Genomic DNA, 18,362 nt, shown 5'->3' with positions numbered 1-18,362 from the left:
CGCTGAGGAAGTCCCACCCAACCCCACAGAACACAGCTCTCGTCTCCAGCAGGCCGGGGGGGTCTGGGAGCATGAACCCCACAGCCCTGGAGGCTTCCATCCCCTCCTCCTGTCACCACCTGCAAACCCCACTTCTCAAGGCCCAGGGCTTCTCAGAGCCCAGGACACAAGACCAGGGGTTTCTGGGCCTCAGCGCCAGGCAGGAAAGCTAGCAGGCTCCTCTCTGCTCACAGGTCCGGTATTTGCACAACACTGAGACTGTGACAACTTGGGTTGCTGATAAATGTGTTTACTCACAGGCCAGACCTGCACAGGCTGCAGACGAGGAGGAAGCAGTTTGTGGCTGGAGAGTTGGACACCCCCACACCCCCGCTCTGCGGTGCTCTCAGCGAGGCAGCCCCGGGTGAGAGCCGCCCACACCCTTCCCCACAGGATCCTGTTCTAGCTATCCTTCCTCCCAACCTCGCCTCCAGGGCCCTTCCTCACTGCCCAAGGGGGCCAAGGTGCTGAGAGCTAAAGGTGACAACAGTACACATGCAGGTCAGCAGGAAGGGGCAGCTTGGCCAGAATGTAGCCAGAGCAGACCAACCTGGCTGGGGCAGCCCTGAGGCTCCCAGGACCCTGTCACACTGGGGATGGCTGTGCTGCCCACTGTAGCCCTGGAGGTGGGAAGACAGAGGGCAGATGATCGCCCAAGGGGGACTGGGTAGGGTGTCAGTCTGCTGAGTAACTTCTACGTAACAAGGCGATACCGGATAGGGCGGGGTGGGGGTTCCAGCCAGCAGCAGAGCCTGCCCCTCGACCACTCTTCAGTGGGTGCGTCCCATGGAGGGGGAGGTGTGGGCTCCCAGGGTGCCTGAGGGCCCTGTCTGTGGCCTCCAGCCCCGGACCAGTTGGAGCAGCAGCAGGAGGGGCGTGGAGTCGGGTGAGTCATCAGGAGAAGGAACGGGGCTGCCTCTGGGGCCTAAGCAAACCCGACGCCCGATGCCCGGTGGGTTTCCGCAATTCCCTGACCGTTTCCAGAGGCTTGTCCCGGTTCCAACAGACCTCAGGGAGCCCGGCCCCAGCTCACCTGGAAGGATGTGGACACCAGGCCTGGATCTTACCCCGCATACATCTTTGCTTGCTCCTGGCTTAAACACCATGTATTTCCACTTTGAGGCCAAAAACACCCAAAAAGGTGATAGTGTAATTTTAAAAAGCAAACAGATTAGCGAATCCAGAGAGACATCCACCCTGTCTGGGCAGCTTTTATAAAACGAAACCCAGCGCCTTGAGAAACAAAATGAGCTGAGTTGATCATTCCTGCTTTATATTTAAACTGCAAAGACAGAACATACAGCATTCGATTTGAAAATTCTGGACCCATGTGCACCAGCCCCTGCTGACCCCATACCCTTCCTTCCTGTTGCAGCCAGGGCTCACTGTGCAGTGACTGCGACCCTGGGTGCAGGAACCGGGGGCCCCCGCAGGACAGGCACTTGGGGGGCGGCCTTCTGGCTCCTCTCTGCAGACAGGCGCTCCAGGCGCTCCGTGTAGAAACCATTGAAGTCAAGCCTATGAGGAAGGACAGTGGAGCTGGGGCGCACACACCCCTTCTGCGGGTGCGTGCTGGGCAGCAGGAGTGTGGATGGACGGTGCAGCTGGGGTGCACACTTCTGCGGGTGCATGCTGGGCAGCAGGAGTGTGGAAGGACGGTGCAGCTAGGGTGCACACCCCTTCTGCGGGTGCATGCTGGGCAGCAGGGGTGTGGAAGGACGGTGCAGCTAGGGCGCACACCCCTTCTGCGGGTGCGTGCTGGGCAGCAGGAGTGTGGAAGGACGGTGGAGCTGGGGTGCACACCCCTTCTGTGGGTGCATGCTGGGCAGCAGGAGTGTGGAAGGACGGTGCAGCTGGGGTGCACACTTCTGCGGGTGCGTGCTGGGCAGCAGGAGTGTGGAAGGACGGTGCAGCTGGGGTGCACACTTCTGCGGGTGCGTGCTGGGCAGCAGGAGTGTGGAAGGACGGTGCAGCTAGGGTGCACACCCCTTCTGCGGGTGCATGCTGGGCAGCAGGGGTGTGGAAGGACGGTGCAGCTAGGGCGCACACCCCTTCTGCGGGTACATGCTGGGCAGCAGGGGTGTGGAAGGACGGTGGAGCTGGGGCGCACACCCCTTCTGCGGGTGCGTCCTGAGCAGCCCTGCTCCTGCCATGGGGAAGTGTTCAGCTACAGAGACCATAAGAGGCCCTGCAGGGTGAAGGTGAGGCACACCCCTAACGTTTCCACAGGAAGGTTTTCAGTCCTGTTCAGTCCTGCTCAAAGGCACAAACACAGGTTTCTTCTCTCCTGGACCCAGAAAGTTGGGGCTCCTGTCACCCCAGCAGGGCCTGAGATGTCAGGGACTTGGAGAACCAAGCAGTGGTTCTCAATGCAGGGTGGCCTCAGAAACCCCTGCTCAGAAAATCAGAACATTTGTGGGGGGCACAGGGCACAGGGTGGTCCAAAAGCACAAATAGGCACCTTCCCAAGGACAGCACCCCCAAGGGCACCACCCCTTCCAGGCTGGCAGCTTGGCCACCTGGCCCTTTCCCCCAGGCTAGGTGTTAGTGCAGCATGAGGGAAGCTGATCCAGGCCTGACCAGCCCCACAGGACACACAGCCGCAGGGTGCCAAAGGGGCAGCCCAGTTGTACAGAATGTCACACCCCAGGGAGAGCCGGGCTAGCCTGACTTCAGGGAGTGGCACACGACCAGCACGAGCACCAGGACACAGACCTGCCCCACCTTCTGAAGGAGGCTACACCAGGGGGACCAGGGGAGGCTGCAGGGGAGATGGGGCCTGGATGCCGGGGCAGGCGCTGGGCTGGGGCAGGTGCTAGGCTGGGCTAGGGCAGGTGCTGGGCTGAGCCGGGGTGGCGCCCACCCACCTGGAGATGACGCTGGCCATGCCGTGCTCACAGTCACTGGTGCTATAGATACTCAGCCGGGCCAGGAGGTCCAGCAGGTGGGCTGAGAAGTTCTTGTCAAACTTGTTGATGGTGGCCTCGAAGCCGGACACCAGCTGTGCAGCGTCCGCGTGCTCAGCCAGGTGCTGGAAAGAAAGCCGGGGCGCGTTTGCCATGCCCACCCCCACCGCAGGCCTTCCTGGCTCCACTGTTCCCAGCAAGCCGGTGTCTTTTCCCTTCCTCTTTTCTTAAATAGAAAACATGGATTCCATGATGTTTTCAGGGGATTCAAGGTAAAAAGGACGTCAAAAAACATTCCTGAGAACACAGCACTCAGAGAAACACTCCAGGCCTCGTGGGATGAGGTGGTCAAGGCTCAGACCCCACAGGGCTGTGCCTCGAGCTCTCCTTCTCCTTTGGGGTCACATCTACAAGCAAAGCACAAGCTTTCCCAGCCGCTTCTCAGCAAGGAGGTCGGGGCGCCTCTGTGTCCCTCACCTGCGGCCCCCACATGCTTCCAAACCCAACTCCTCTCTGCCAGCTCCAGCTCCAGCGTGTGAACACGGAACTGCCCACCCCACCACGCCACCCCGGAGCTGGTGACGCAGGGCCGTGCCTCCGAGGACATGCGGCCTGTTGGTGCCTGCTGAGAGCCTGACAGTTCTAACTCAGGACCGCGCTCAGCAGGGACAGCGGGTGTGGCCCCGCCCTCACCCGGACGCCCTGCACAACGCTCGCTCTGAAGATCTGTGGGGTTCCCTTGAGCCCGACTGGCTGAAGTGGGACCAGAGAGCTGAGAAGGTTGTGAGAGGCTGTGCTTGGAAGCTAATTTTAAGTCTTTTCTTCAATCCGAAGGGAGATGGAAACAAAAGAGGGGAGGTTTGTTCTCCCTGCGTCAGGACGCTCAGGCTGCCGCCCCAGCCAGGGGGAAGCGTCTCTCTCTGGCCAACCCTGGAGGCCACGCACCTTCCTGGTGAGCTCCTTCCGGGCCCGCTCCTCAGCCCCTGCGGGCAGCCCCGGGACGGCGCCGTGCTCCAGTGTCTGCCCGCCCAGCTCGCCGTCTAATTTCATGCTCTGTGTAAATTTCTAGGGGGTGGAGAGTCGCAAGGAAATGCTTGTCTTAGTTAAAACCACAACGCTTTGCAGAAAAAACAAGTCCTGCAGGTACGTCACCCTCCGCACCTCTGTTGCAGCCTGTGGCTGGAGGAACACACGAGCATCTCTGAGGCTGCAGGGGAAATGACTTATCTCTGCCGACAGAACTCCCGGGTCTGCCTTCCACGGTGACCAACTGATTTTCCTGAGAACGGTTTTTTTTGGTGTTTCCCTATTTGGGAGCCCGAAGTGGCTCTGACGTGTCAGCAATGGCTCGCAGTGCCCGTGCCCTCCTCCACCTCCCCACTTGCCCTCCTCCGGACCCTCCCCATGGCACTGCCTGGAGAGCCTGATTCTCAGACCCCTGCTTCTGCCACTAGATGCTCAGGTTCTGCACCATCGCCAGTCAGCAGCTGCTTGTGACTAGTGCCTGCAGGTCCTTAATGGAATCGAATAACTCAAGTGCTGAGGAAAAGAGCACGCAAGGGCCGTGAGCAAAGGCCCCGGACAGAGACTAGCACCACAGAGGCGGAGGGATGGTTCGGGAGGAACACAGCCCTGCCCACGCTGCCAGGGCAGGGGCTCCAGGAGGGAACCACCCGGCCAGGAAGACCAGGAGTTCTGGAAACACTCAGATCCCAGCGGCTCCTCCACGAACACAAGGGCAGGAAAAGGCGAGCAAGCTGCGTGCGGCCACGCTCGGGACACGGTCTGCCCACCCACGCCTGCCCACCCGATGGTGCTACCCACACCCGCGCACCTGCATGCAGTTGGTGAACATGACGCACACGGACATGAGCTTGGAGAAGACCTTAAGCAGCTCGGGGTTGGTGAGCATGCAGTCCTTCAGGCAGGTGTCCAGGAAGCCCGTGTGGTGGCCAAGGACGTCGTCAATATTGGAGGCCTGCGGGGAACAGGCCAAGCCCCTTCTCAGAAAGACGTGGCCGAGGTGGGCCCTGCGTGCGCATGTGCTGAGTTCTGGCTTTGCGCATTCCTGTTTACACACTTCTACCTCTTAAATGGGCCTTGGGCTTTTAGGGGAAAACTTCCAAACATCACTAAAAAAATGATGGGCACACCCCGAAGGGGTTTCAGTTCTTAAGGCAGAAGACAGGAAGGGAGGCTGCGGCTGCTTCTGGAATTTGGTACTAACAGATTCTGCCTTCAGGCCCCTCAGCTTCAGATGCGCAATGTAGGAGGGACAACCTGGGGGGCAATGACGGCTCAGAGTCCCCAGAGGACGGCAGGCAGCAAGGGGTCCTGTGTGTGGCCAGCAATGCGGGTGAAGCCCCACCCTGGGGGATCCCTGCCCCTCCCCTCACCCTGCCTCTCCCCTTGCCCCGCCTCTCCCCTCTCCCCTCGCCCTGCCTCTCTTGCACTCCGTCTCTCCCCTCTCCCTGCCTCTCCCCTCTCCCCTCTCCCTGCCTCTCCCCTCGCCCTGCTCTCCCCTCTCCCTGCCTCTCCCCTCGCCCTGCCTCTCCCCTCTCCCTGCCTCTCCCCTCTCCCCTCGCCCTGCCCCTCCCCTCACCCTGCCCCTCCCCTCTCCCTGCCTCTCCCCTCGCCCTGCTCTCCCCTCTCCCTGCTCTCCCCTCTCCCTGCCTCTCCCCTTGCCCCGCCTCTCCCCTCTCCCCTCGCCCTGCCTCTCTTGCACTCCGTCTCTCCCCTCTCCCTGCCTCTCCCCTCTCCCCTCTCCCTGCCTCTCCCCTCGCCCTGCTCTCCCCTCGCCCTGCTCTCCCCTCTCCCTGCCTCTCCCCTCGCCCTGCCTCTCCCCTCGCCCTGCTCTCCCCTCGCCCTGCTCTCCCCTCTCCCTGCCTCTCCCCTCGCCCTGCCTCTCCCCTCGCCCTGCCCCTCCCCTCGCCCTGCTCTCCCCTCTCCCTGCCCCTCCCCTCTCCCTGCCCCTCCCCTCTCCCTGCCCCTCCCCTCTCCCTGCCCCTCCCCTCTCCCTGCCTCTCCCCTTGCCCCGCCTCTCCCCTCTCCCCTCGCCCTGCCTCTCTTGCACTCCGTCTCTCCCCTCTCCCTGCCTCTCCCCTCTCCCCTCTCCCTGCCTCTCCCCTCGCCCTGCTCTCCCCTCGCCCTGCTCTCCCCTCTCCCTGCCTCTCCCCTCGCCCTGCCTCTCCCCTCGCCCTGCTCTCCCCTCGCCCTGCTCTCCCCTCTCCCTGCCTCTCCCCTCTCCCCTCGCCCTGCCCCTCCCCTCGCCCTGCTCTCCCCTCTCCCTGCCCCTCCCCTCTCCCTGCCCCTCCCCTCTCCCTGCCCCTCCCCTCTCCCTGCCCCTCCCCTCTCCCTGCCCCTCCCCTCTCCCTGCCCCTCCCCTCTCCCTGCCCCTCCCCTCTCCCTGCCTCTCCCCTCTCCCTGCCTCTCCCCTCGCCCTGCCTCTCCCCTCTCCCTGCTCTCCCCTCTCCCCTCTCCCTGCCTCTCCCTGCCTCTCCCCTCGCCCTGCCTCTCTTGCACTCCGTCTCCCTCACATTAATCATGTGAGAGGAAACTGGCTTTCAAACGTTATGATCTGTGGATCTAAAACTCACGGATTTCAGGTTTTTCTCCAGGATGTGCCAGGTTGGTTCCATCACTTCGAACATCATGTAGTATTGAATATTCTGGACAAAGTTTAGCATTCGCTGCCGCAGAGTGAAAGCCCCAGCAAACCTGAGTGATACAGAGGACGAAGGACAGTCATGGACGACGCGGCCCCGGCGGCACCCACTGAGTGACACGGAGAATGGAGGACAGTCATGGAGGACGCGGCCCGAAAGGCGCCCACTGAGTGACATTTTGGATGGAGGACAGTCATGGAGGGTGTTCTCTGGACGTGGCTATTTCCTCTGCAGAGCGGGCGCCCCTCCCAGCACACCACTCACGGCCGCCGCTCCTGCGTCTGCCCAGCACAAGCTGTCACCGTCTACCAACCTGTGCCCTGCAGGGACACCCCCAGCCAGCCGGACAGTGGAGACTGGGACGCGGACTCCTTGGTGGACGGACCCCTCGGAGCCCCAGGAGCCCACGCCAGGAAGGTGCCACACAGCAGATGCATATTTGTGCTTCATCACCGAGATGAGTTCTTTTTCTTCTCATTTTTTTTTTTTTCCCCGAGACAGGGTCTTGCTGTCACTCAGGCTGCAGTGCAGTGGCACGATCTTGGCTCACTGCAGCCTTGACCTCCTGGGCTCAAGCAACCCTCCCACCTTAGCCTCCTGAGTTGCTGGAACTACAGGCATTCCCGGCTAATTAAAATAATTTTCTTTTTTTTTTTTTTTAAGAGATGAGCTCTTGTTACATTGTCCAGGCGGGTCTCGAACTTGTGGGCTCAAGCAATCCTCCCACCTCGGCTTCCCAAAGTGCTGAGATTACAGGCATGAGCCACCGCACCCGACTGGACAAATTCTTAAGAAGCTCTGCCATTGACCCCTTTTTTCAACACCCTAGAGCCACAGACCGGCTGCAAAGCACCTCTGGTCCCAGCAAGATGTGGCTGCCCGCTCTCGGGAAGAGCTCGTGTCCTGCACACCGACCTGGGCAGTCTCCATGCCCAGGCAGTCTCCACGCCCGTGCAGTCACCACAAGGCTCCAGAGAGGGCTGAGGGACAGAGCCAGCATCCCCTAAGGGGTGGAGGGCAGCGCCGCGCAGCCCCAAGACAGGAAAATGAAGCATTATGGATCTAAAGCCACCAACGTGCACTTCCAGATGACACTTCCAGAAGCCTAGAAAGCTGTCTACCAGGAGGGCACGCGGGGGGCGCTGCACCACTGGGCGGAGGGCAGCGAGTGCTGCTCCAGGAGGGCACACGGGGGGGTGGGGGAAGAACGCACCACTGGGCGGAGGGCAGCGAGTGCTGCTTGGCGGTTTTGTTGCTGATCCAGATGCTGCAGAGCTGCCGCTCCACGTGCTTGCAGTAGAACATGTGCCTGAAGAGCATCTGGTAGCGAGTAAGGGCTTTCCTGCAAGAGAGGCGGCACCTCAGGCAGGCCTCCGTGACCGGCGGCGTCGTGGACATGGCATCCGTGCTCCACAGTCTGCACGGTGGCCCCCGGACAGCCCGTGAATCCCCCGGACACTGAAGGCCAGGGAGAGCCGCCTTGGGTCCTCTGTGGGACGAGGTGGCCGCTGCATGGCACGGTTCTCGCTTCTGCCAAACCTGAGTGAAGATTTAGCAATGCCCGAGCAGCCGACCCGCACCTGTTGATGATGAGCGAAAGGGGCCATTTGACGATGTAGTCGAAGGAGAAGGCCTCCAGGCCGCTCAGCGTCAGCTCCGTGGGGTCGGCGTGGGCCATCGCCTTCTCCTGCTTCGTCTCGATGGCCAGAACGCGCAAGAGCTGAGTGATGAGGTCATGGGGCATCAGGTCGATCTTGGAGGGAAGGAAATGAAACAGAACATCCCGTTTTAAGGAAAAAACCCGAAGTCCTGCCCTGACCGCCATCCACGCTCACAGACCCAGTGCTGACGTAAGGTTCCCTACATTCCGATTCTAAACATCAGAGGCTTTTTGAAAACCCAAACATCTACTCATAAATCAAATTCAAAACTGAACCACTTCCCGTCAGAATAAAACAAGAAAAATTCAGATGACTTACTTTGTAAATACCCACTGCTGCTGTGGGTGGTATAAGGGAAAAACCGCTAGGGACGGTGAAAGAAACGTGATTCCTTAGGATGGAAACCTTTGTACCATGATAAGCACCAGGCCCAGGTTGAAAAATAAAGCGTATTTGATGAGGGACATAATAGTTATTACAGGCAAGTAATACTGTCCTCACATTAATCATTCAAGTATTTGCTAAGTTCCAACCACCCATGACAGAGTTCCTATAAAACCATCGCACAACGACAGGACAGAAAATGAAGGGCAGAGCGTAAAGCAAGAAGAAACCAGCAGCGGACAGACGAAATCATGACTGTCACGAACGCAGAAATGAGCCCCTGACGTCACTTCTCCATCGAGTAGCCAAGATGGGAGCTTTTGCAGGTGTGCAGACAGCGGCGTCCTGAGACTGGACTCCATCAACTCCAGCAAGGTCAGCCTAGTCATACAAGGGCCAGGTATTCTGACCCAACAATTTCACTACCAGGAATTTTTCCTACGAAAATATTCCTGCTCCTAACAGGAGACCCCAAAATACCTGAATCAAGAATAGACAGAATGACAAGGAGAAAAGCAGTTCTTCAGTGACAGGGAGACTCGGTGCCCTACTTCTAACCATGGAGAGAACTGCTGGACAGATCAGTGAGGAAAGACAGGGCCTCAGGACCCACCTGCAGAACACCACCCCAACAGCACCGAGGGCGCGCCCTCCTCCCGCGCGCACGGAACACTCTCCAGGATGGATGTGGGGCCACTCCACAAATCAATACATTTCACAAAACTGAAATCACAAAAAGTCGGTTCTCTAACAAGGAGATAAAGTTAGAAACAAGCAATAGAAGGAAAACCAGAAACTTCACAAACATGTGGAAGTTAAACATAAACCACCCACGGCTCCAACAAGAAATCAGAGGGAATCAGAAACACCTCCAGACAAACAGAAATGACGACGCTGGAGGATCAGCGAAGGCCGCGCGCGGAGGGATGTTTACAGCTGTAAACTAACTTTGCAAATTAAGAAATTAGAAAAAAGAAGACCACGCTGAACCCCTAAGCAGCAGACAAGAGTAACCAAGATGACAGAAGAGAGAAACAAAACAGAAAAATACAGTCAACAAACCCAAGAGTTGGTGCTTTGAAAAGATCAATGAAATTGACAAATTTCTAGCTACATCAGCTAAGAAAAGACAAAAGAAGATTCAAATTACTAAAATCAGAAAAAGAAGGGATATAACTACTAATCTTACAGAAATAAAAAGCAGATACTAGAACCCCATGAACTGTGCACCAGACAAGATGCGAGACGGACGGCCGACCAAGAGGAAAGGGACCGAGCAGACCTGTGGCCAGCAAAGGGCCAAGTCCCCCTCAAAAGGCTCCGACAAAGACAAGCCCAGGGCCCGAGAGCTCCCGGCAAACCCTGCCAAACATCCGAAGAATCAACACCCTCCTGGGGAGGTGCAGGCAGAAGGATCGCTTGAGCCCAGGGGTTCAACCAGCCTGGGCAACACAGTGAGACCCCCGTCTCTGTTAAAAATAAAAAGTAAAAAACAGATAAAATATATATTTACTTTAAAAAACGGCTGGGCACAGTGGCTCATGCCTGTAATCCCAGCACTTTGGGAGGCCAAGGTGGGTGGATCACCTGAGGTCAGGAGTTCAAGACCAGCCTGGGAAACATGGTGAAACTCCATCTCTACTAAAAATACAAAAATTAGCCGGGCGTGGTGGTGCACACCTGTAATCCCAGCTACTCGGGAGGCTGAGGCAGGAGCATCACTTGAACCCGGGGGGTGGAGGCTGCAGTGAGCCGAGATTGCGCCACTGCACTCCAGCCTGGGTGACAAGAGCGAAACTCCGTCTCAAAAAAAAAAACAACGGCAAAAAGGCAAAAACAAAAAGAATTAACACCACTCCTGAAACCCTTTCAAGAAACAAGTGGAGGGACATGTCCAAACTCATTCCACGAGGCCAGCACAACCTGAAAGCCAGGCCGGACGAGGGCAATGCAGGAAAACCCGAGACCCGCGCCCCTGGCGAGCACAGGCGCAAAGACCCCGATCCCGGCAAGTCGGTCCCCGCAGCCGAGAGTGAAGGAAACAGACCCTGCGGTCGCCTCACTGGGGCGGGGCGTGGGGGACAGGGCTGGCCTCTGCCGTGCTCTCCTCCCAGCCCCTCCAAGGCCCCTGCCACAGGGGGCAGCCCCCGGCGCCCCCGCCCACCTTGAGGTCATCCTTGAAGGGGTCAGTGTTGGCCGTGCTCATGCGCAGCGCCAGCTCCAGCAGCGCCTCCAAACGCGGGGGCGTGATGTCCTCCACCGGCTTCCGGAGCTCCTCCTCCGCGAGGTCCATGAAGTGCACGAAGAAGTCGCCCTGGTCCATGAGGAAGTAGCGCTTGATGGACCTGCGCCAGGGAACAGACGTGACCAGGTGCCCACCCGCAGGTGCCCGCCACAGCCATCACCCTAAAACACACTACAACAGGCTAAGCGCTTGGCTCTCAGGCAGGGGCTGCGTGACCACCACGCAGGCTGCGGCAGGAGGAGCCGAGAAGGGGCTGGTGGGCCCTGGGCAACGAGGGGAGCTGGGGTCCCTGGACAAGGTGACCCAGGGCCTACACCACCCACTGTGAGTGCCAGGTCCTTGAGCTAGAGACCATCCGGCAGTGCCCACTTTCAAAAAGACAAGTCAGAGCTGCCAGAAGAAACCCAGCGATCTCAGCCCCACGTCCCACAGCCTCCAGTGTCAGAGGGAGGCGAGCGCCCGCAGAGGGACAGGGCACGGAATCACCTGCTGCAGTGTCAGAGGGAGGCGAGCGCCCGCACAGGGACAGGGCACGGAATCACCTGAGGTGAGCCACCAGCTCCTTTTCCTCCATCAGGAAGTCCAGCAGCACCTTGCTGGCGTAGTTAAATGCCTTCTCGATCTGCTCCACGTATGCCCGCTCTTTTAACGTGTAGATGATCTCTTTAGCCACCGGGCAGGTGACGTCATGGCCACACTCTCTGACCACATTTAGATATTTTCCTGAAAACAGATAGAAATTCAAAATTTTATTCTCCACACGGTCGATCTCAGGCCCCAGCTGTCTTTGTCTACACAGGAGGCAGTGGAATGGAAACTGGGCTGCATGAGGCGGCTCCACACCCTTGCTCCTTCCCGGTAAGTCACGGTCAGCAGCTACAGACTGAGCTGGTGGTGGCAGGGCTTTGCTGTGGCTCTGCACATCTGGAATTTTCTAACCAAGGGCACAGAAATAATTTCGAACAGGCATTATGAGAACCGGATGGCTAATCTCTTCCTAACCCTTTCGTGACGGCGCCGATGTGCCGAGTCCAAGTCCCCGCACCACTGCCCCGGGTCCAGGTCAGGCCCTAACCTGTGTGGTCAGAGATGGGGAACGCTGCCGGCCGGCAGGCGTGTGTCTTTGCTGGTTTTTCCTGTCATGCTAATGGAGTTGTAGAAATCAGGAAGAGAAACAGAGAAGGCACCTGTGAGAGAGCCTAGCTGGGTCAGGGACAAACCAAGTCCTGGCGATGGAAACCTGATGGAACCGGCAACAGAGACCATCAGCGCCGCAGCCCAGCCCATGGGCCAGTCCTGACCTCGGCCCTGCATTCACAGACACCCGGGCTCAGGCGCCCACAGGGTGAGGCGCAGGCTCCCGGCGGGAGGGCCTGGGCTGCAGGAAACTCTCCAGGCAGAGCTGTGCTGCGGCCCACACGTCCCCCCGTGTGCACCGCACCTGTGCTGAGGATCTTGTCCGCCATTTTCTGCAGGAAGGACGGGATCTGCTGCTGGACGATGGTGTACCGCTGGTCCCAGTACTTGTCGTTGTAATCCTCCTGGATCCTCTCCTTCCGCAGCTCATGCTCCTCAACCATAAACTCACTAAAACCACAGGGAGCGCTTCGGTCACAGGCAAAGCAAGGGCGCCTGTGAGGCAGGCGACACACTTCTCCAGGCTGGCAGCGTGGAGGGACATTAACAGAGCCCAGCACACTTCCAAGTAACGTTCCACAAGGGCCAAGCCACATCTACCAGTTACTTCTCAACTGTGAGCTAAAACGAACCTAGGGGCCGAGCACGGTGGCTCATGCCTGTAACCCCAGCACTTTGGGAGGCTGAGGTGGGCGGATCAGGAAGTCAGGAGATCAAGACCATCCTGGCTAACATAGTGAAACCCTGTCTCTACTAAAATACAAAAAATCAGCTGGGCGTGGTGGCATGCACCTGTAGTCCCAGCTACTTGGGAGGTTGAGGCAGGGGAATCGCTTGAACCTGGGAGGTGGAGGTTGCAGCGAGCCGAGATCGTGCCACTGGACTCCAGCCTGGCAACGGAGCGAGACTCTGCCTCAAAAGAAAAAAAGAAGAAAACCAACAAACCTACAAACCTCACTCTGGAACAGAGTATTTAACCTGGGCTCAGGGAGAATGTAGGGTCCGCAGAGCTAGGTGGGAAACTGACTTGTTTTTATCTGCACCCGCCTCTTTTTGGAATTTAGCATTTCCTTCCATGATAAGCCCTGACACCCAAAATGATGCTCGTGTGGGGTGCGTGGGCCCTGACACCCAAAATGATGCTCGTGTGGGGTAGGCGGGGCCCTGACACCCAAAATGATGCTCGTGTGGGGTGCGTGGGGCCTGACACCCAAAATGATGCTCGTGTGGGGTAGGCGGGGCCTGACACCCAAAATGATGCTCGTGTGGGGTGCGTGGGGCCTGACACCCAAAATGATGCTCGTGTGGGGTAGGCGGGGCCTGACACCCAAAATGATGCTCGTGTGGGGTGCGTGGAGCCTGACACCCAAAATGATGCTCGTGTGGGGTGCGTGGGGCCTGACACCCAAAATGATGCTCGTGTCGGGTGCATGGGGCCTGACACCCAAAATGATGCTCGTGTGGGGTAGGCGGGGCCCTGACACCCAAAATGATGCTCGTGTGGGGTAGGCGGGGCCATGACACCCAAAATGATGCTCGTGTGGGGTGCGTGGGGCCAACACTGACAGAAACCAGACATCTCCACGTCGTCATCTGAACAACCTCAAACGTCATTTACGCACTTCAAGTGTGAAGGTGCTTTCTTTAAAGGCGCCCGTTAAACCAGATTTTATTTGGTCCATTAGTAAAGAAATAATATTTCCACATCACAAATGTATCTTTTGAAAATATTTCAACAACGGTATCTTAATAGACATAATACAATTCTTTGGGAACTAACATATTTTTATGCATTTAAATATATCTCACTGAAGAGAAGCCAACAGACCCCACTAGATCAGGAAATCCAAGCACCAAAGAGGTTGAAGGACTTAATTGGAGGCAATTTAATGTCCTGCACACAAAAGAATAAGGCCATAAGCAGCTGGGCCATTCCTGCCCTGAGCCACATGGGCAGCAGGCGGACATCTGCCCGATGTGTGCTTTCCTGAGACCACGAGCAAAGGAAGGCCAGAGCCCCCACAGAGGGCAGCACACGCCCTCCATGTCCCCTGTGTCCCGGGGAGCCCTACCTGTACGGGTCGTGGATGATGCCCCTGTAGATCCACTTCTCCAGAACCTCGAAGTAGGGAGCGCTGGCCGCCTTGGTCAGGTACAGGCACAGCTCCTGCGCCTGGCTGTCCCCTGTGTAGCTGAAGCTCCTGTCATGGAGCAGGCTCAGCGTGGACCCCCCAAGACACTCGCCTTTGTCCACCGAGGTGGCTGCGGGGAGAAAGGAGGGCTCACTGCCGAGAAGGAAGCGCACGCCCAGCCTGCCAACAACACTGCTGGGGCCCCTCATGCTTCTCCAACCTTCTTCCTGGGACGGAGCTGCTTCTTTGGGATATGTACGAACTGTAAGGTTGTAGTTGCTGATTTAAGCTGACCAGTGAGAGCTTCCAGGGCTTTCCTCTTGCAAGTTAATAGCACATGGAACATGGGCTTTGGCCGCACGCCCCTGCCCTGGGCAGCTGCTCCACGGCCCCTGCAGTCTCTCCTCACAATGGGTGCTATGTTCAACACCTGCCACCCACTGCCCCCTGCCCCCGGCGGGCACACACCGAGGGAGGCCAGGATGTCCATGGTGCGCATGGCCGGCTGGATGTAGAACCAGAGCTTCTGCAGCGAAAGGAGGCCCTGCCTGTGCAGCTGCTCCAGCTGCGACACCAGAATCAGGTGCTCCTTCACCAGGGTGCGCATGGCAGCTGCCAGGGCATGGTTCACCTGCCCGTACTCGAAGGAAGACTTCTCTTCAATGAACCTATGAGAAAAGCTGTCAGACTTCCTCAAAAAGGCAAGCTGCAGGCACATACAACGTCCGATATTCTGAGTCTCATCCCAAACAGGAAGCAAATGACTCACTCGAACCCCACATCCAGAGGGGAATTTTTGCCCCTAGGAGGAGATGAGTCAGGACCCTGGATGGTGACTCACAGACCCTCCAAAACTGAGTCGGGCACGGAGTTGTCACCAAGGTGGGCACTCTCTTTAGAAGCGACGCAGATGTCCCCATGGTTATCAGGATGGGACCTAACCCCTCCCCCGCAACAGCGCAGGCCCCCAGGGACTGCGCCCAGTGCCCACCTGGTCACGGTGGAGTAGCTGGCAGCCACCGGGAGGATCCTGTTCACCAGCTCCCTGATGGACAGGTCCAGGTTGGGGTCCACGAGGAAGGTCCGGCTCTGCCTCCCAGCCAGCGGCTGAGCAGTGACGTACCTCCCGTCCACGCCCACCAGCACGTACAGCAGGTCCTCCACCACGGCCGACTCCTGCGAGGCCAGGGGCAGCGTGCCTGCGGACACAGACAGCACTGTGGCTCCACGGCCCCCACTCCCACACCCCCACAGCCACGTGTCCTCATCTGAGGGTCGGTCTCACTATTGCTCATCTTTGTTTATGGGTATAAAAGGTCAGCCACTGCACTTGGCTTTGACTGACCCCACTGGGGAGCCACAGGCTGAGTTCCAACCGCCGCAGGATGGGGCCGGCCTGGGAGGCGCGGTGGCTCATGTCAAGATCTCACCACACTGGGCTCCACAATGCTCAGATACGAGGCTGACATTTGAAAAGATGAAGTTAGGAGTTGAAAAGGCAACTCCAGCAGAAGCTGCACTTTCAACATTGGTAAGTACAACTTGGTAAGTCTGGGTTACTCTGGGACAAAAAACCTTGTCTTTAAAAAGCTATCACTTAAACGTTAAGAAACTCTGATAATTTCTATCCAGAGAGCATGAGACGGCTGCAGGACACACAGCTAAGTTTCCTCATGAGGACGGCCACGGGTCGTCACCCACCAAACCCCTCACGTCCCAGGACCAAGTTCTCAGTCCACGGCCTCAAGCGGGTCAAGCCTGGGGGGCCAGGAGGAGCACCAGAGGAAAGCAGGATGTTGAAACTGTCCCCACGAGGGCCTGACAGGGCCCCGTGCCAGCAGACCACACCCAAACCAGGCCCTGGCAGCTCAAGAAGACTCCATACAACACGCTTTCGGTTTACAAAATCACTGTGTCCGCCTCACACATCTGCTGGGAAGTGTCCTGTGACTGCAGGCCTCAGGACTCTGAGCACAGCTGTAATCCGTCACCAACGCAAGCCCTTCAGCAAAAGCCTCAATCCTGATGCAGATCCACACTGTTCTTGTTTTTTTTTTTCCTTTTTTATTTTTGAGACAAATCTCGCTCTGTCACCCAGGCTGGAGTGCAGTGGTGCGATCTCAGCTCACTGCAGCCTTGAGCACCCAGGCTCAAGCGATCCTGCATCCTTAGCCTCCCTCAGAGCTGGGACCACAGGTGCGTGCCACCATTCCGGGCTAATTTTTAAATTTTTTGTAAAGGTGGGGTCTTGCCATGTTGCCCAGGCTGGCAGATCTACACTTTTCAACTTCAAGTTCCGTTTCTATTACTCCAGTGGCCTTCTCAGGATGACCAATAAAACCGAGACCCTGATGTCTGCCATTCCTAAAGCAGTGGGTGTGGCTTGGCGTTTCAGGAACAGTGAGTGCATCTTCCAGGAACTGCCTCTGACTCTGCATCACTTACTTTCCACCATGTTGGCCTCATTCATCCACAGCCACGAAGCCTCGGCCAATGCCCTTGTGGACAGAAGCTTCACAGTGGGGTGGGGGTGCAGTGGGGTGGGGGATAGTGTGGATCTGGCCACCTGACTGTGGAGGGACCTCAAGGGTTGCTTCAGGCCAGGCGCGGTGGCTCACACCTGTAATCCCATCACTTTAGGAGGCCAAGATGGATAGATCGCTTGACTCCAAGAGTTCAAGACCAGCCTGGGCAACATGGCAAATCTCCGTCTCTACTAAAAATACAGAAATTAGCTGCATGTGATGGTGCGCACCTGCAGTCCCAGCTACTTGGGAGACTGAGATGGGAGAATCACCTGAGCTTGGGAGGTCGAGGCTGCAGTGAGCTGAGATTGTGCCACTGCACTCCAGCCTAGGCAATGAACTGAGACCCTGTCTCAAGAAAAAAAAAAAGTCAGTTGCTTCACCTCCCCAATATTCAACATCCTCAGCGTCACCTCAACACCTGCAACGTCGCCTGCAAATCACCACGTCCGAACGACCACCGACCACATGGCTCCTCCGTGCCGGTGTGGGGAAGAGACAGGACGCAGGCAGAGAAACACCTTCACACGCTGCACAGGAGCGACGAGAGGGAGGGGCACCGCTGCAGCGGCGCTGGCCAGGTGGACGCCCACACGGTGTGGAGAGCGCGGCGGGCACGTGGAGTGCTGGCAGCCGCCTCGTGCTCACAAGGTCCTGCTGCTTTCCACGGCACCGTCCTCATCACACCACTCCACGGTGTTTTCCAGAGGACACTGACCCGAGGTCACACAAGGTCCCCTGGTGTGGCACTGGTCAAATTGTGGGGTGAGGGGCTAGACAGGCCCCAACATGAACACCATGGTGAGCTCCATTCTCAAGTCTGCACAGGCGGCACGAGGGGGCAGGGACAGTGCGGACAAATGGAGACGAGGCAGCCTCCATGCCGGAGGCACCCCGGGACCTGTGGCACGTGGCCACAGGGAGGGAGGGAGGTGGGGCGAGGCCACCCCTTTCCTGGGATGCTGAGTGTACCGAGGACACCCGCACCCTGACCTGAGAGCCGGCTGCAGGGTTCACAGCCAAGTCTCACACACTTGCTGCCAATCACCGCCACGCTCAGAGCTGCCCACGGCGCCGCGGCATTATTGGACAGTGCATTCCTCTTTTGTACAACCCCTTCCCTGAATGGGGAAACATGGGGGGAAAGCCTGAACACCCCCTCAGTGCTTCCTGCTCCAAAAAGCCGGCTCCACTGCTGGGATCCCAGGCACAGGGCCCCACGCTTCCTTCTCTGAAGCCTGCCTGGGCATCATCAGGAGCTCTCAGATGCCCACCGCCGCCCCGGCCGCCCGCTGAATACCCGCTAAGGGAGCAGCTCTCTCTCCCTAAGTCTTCACAGTTGGGTTTTCACAGTTGGATTATTACTGAAAACACACTGCACAAATCAGACTGTTTTCTTTGTTTTTTTTTTGAAACAGGGTCTCGCTCTGTTGCCCAGGCTGGAGTGCAGTGGCACGATCACAGCTCACTGTGGCCTCGACCTCTCAGGCTCAAGTGATCCTCCCACCTCAGCCTCCTGAGTAGCGGGGACTACAGGTGCACGCTACCACACTTGGCTAATTTTTATATTTTTTGTAGAGACTAGTTTCGTCCTGTTGCCCAGGCTGGTCTTGAATTCCTGGGCTCAAGTGATCCACCCACCTCACCCTCCCTAAGTGCTGGGATTAC

The 18,362-nt window shown here is 58.0% G+C and overlaps 2 protein-coding genes across 8 annotated transcripts in view; one reads left to right on the top strand and one right to left on the bottom strand.

The window, feature by feature from the left end:
• Window positions 1-1,295: 1,295 nt before the first annotated feature.
• The window catches only part of TUBGCP2 (tubulin gamma complex component 2), a 29,308-nt gene continuing 12,241 nt past the window's right edge, over window positions 1,296-18,362 (bottom strand). For 3 of the 7 annotated variants that reach the window (XM_063616392.1, XM_055244711.2, XM_055244735.2), the window contains 13 exons: window positions 15,161-15,368; window positions 14,638-14,837; window positions 14,110-14,299; window positions 12,342-12,487; window positions 11,443-11,623; window positions 10,820-11,000; window positions 8,191-8,363; window positions 7,824-7,952; window positions 6,542-6,662; window positions 4,780-4,923; window positions 3,891-4,010; window positions 2,907-3,070; window positions 1,296-1,557 (listed from right to left, as the gene is read on the bottom strand). In XM_063616392.1, coding sequence (XP_063472462.1) covers window positions 1,422-1,557; window positions 2,907-3,070; window positions 3,891-4,010; window positions 4,780-4,923; window positions 6,542-6,662; window positions 7,824-7,952; window positions 8,191-8,363; window positions 10,820-11,000; window positions 11,443-11,623; window positions 12,342-12,487; window positions 14,110-14,299; window positions 14,638-14,837; window positions 15,161-15,368 — 2,093 coding nt within the window. In that variant the 3' untranslated portion in view covers window positions 1,296-1,421. The other 4 variants (XM_063616395.1, XM_055244721.2, XM_063616407.1 and 1 more) reach the window with 2 other exon arrangements.
• On the top strand, window positions 15,365-18,092 carry LOC129464006 (uncharacterized). The gene is made up of 2 exons (XM_055244800.2): window positions 15,365-15,700; window positions 17,102-18,092. The coding sequence occupies exons 1-2, from the start codon at window positions 15,473-15,475 to the stop codon at window positions 17,684-17,686; spliced, it is 813 nt and encodes a 270-aa protein (XP_055100775.2). The 5' UTR covers window positions 15,365-15,472; the 3' UTR covers window positions 17,687-18,092.

This window comes from Symphalangus syndactylus, chromosome 2, assembly GCF_028878055.3.
Source record: "Symphalangus syndactylus isolate Jambi chromosome 2, NHGRI_mSymSyn1-v2.1_pri, whole genome shotgun sequence".
In the NCBI taxonomy this organism is placed as follows: Eukaryota; Metazoa; Chordata; class Mammalia; order Primates; family Hylobatidae; genus Symphalangus; species Symphalangus syndactylus.
The sequence above is the reverse complement of the archived record's forward strand: the minus strand, read 5'-3'. Positions and strand labels throughout refer to the sequence as shown.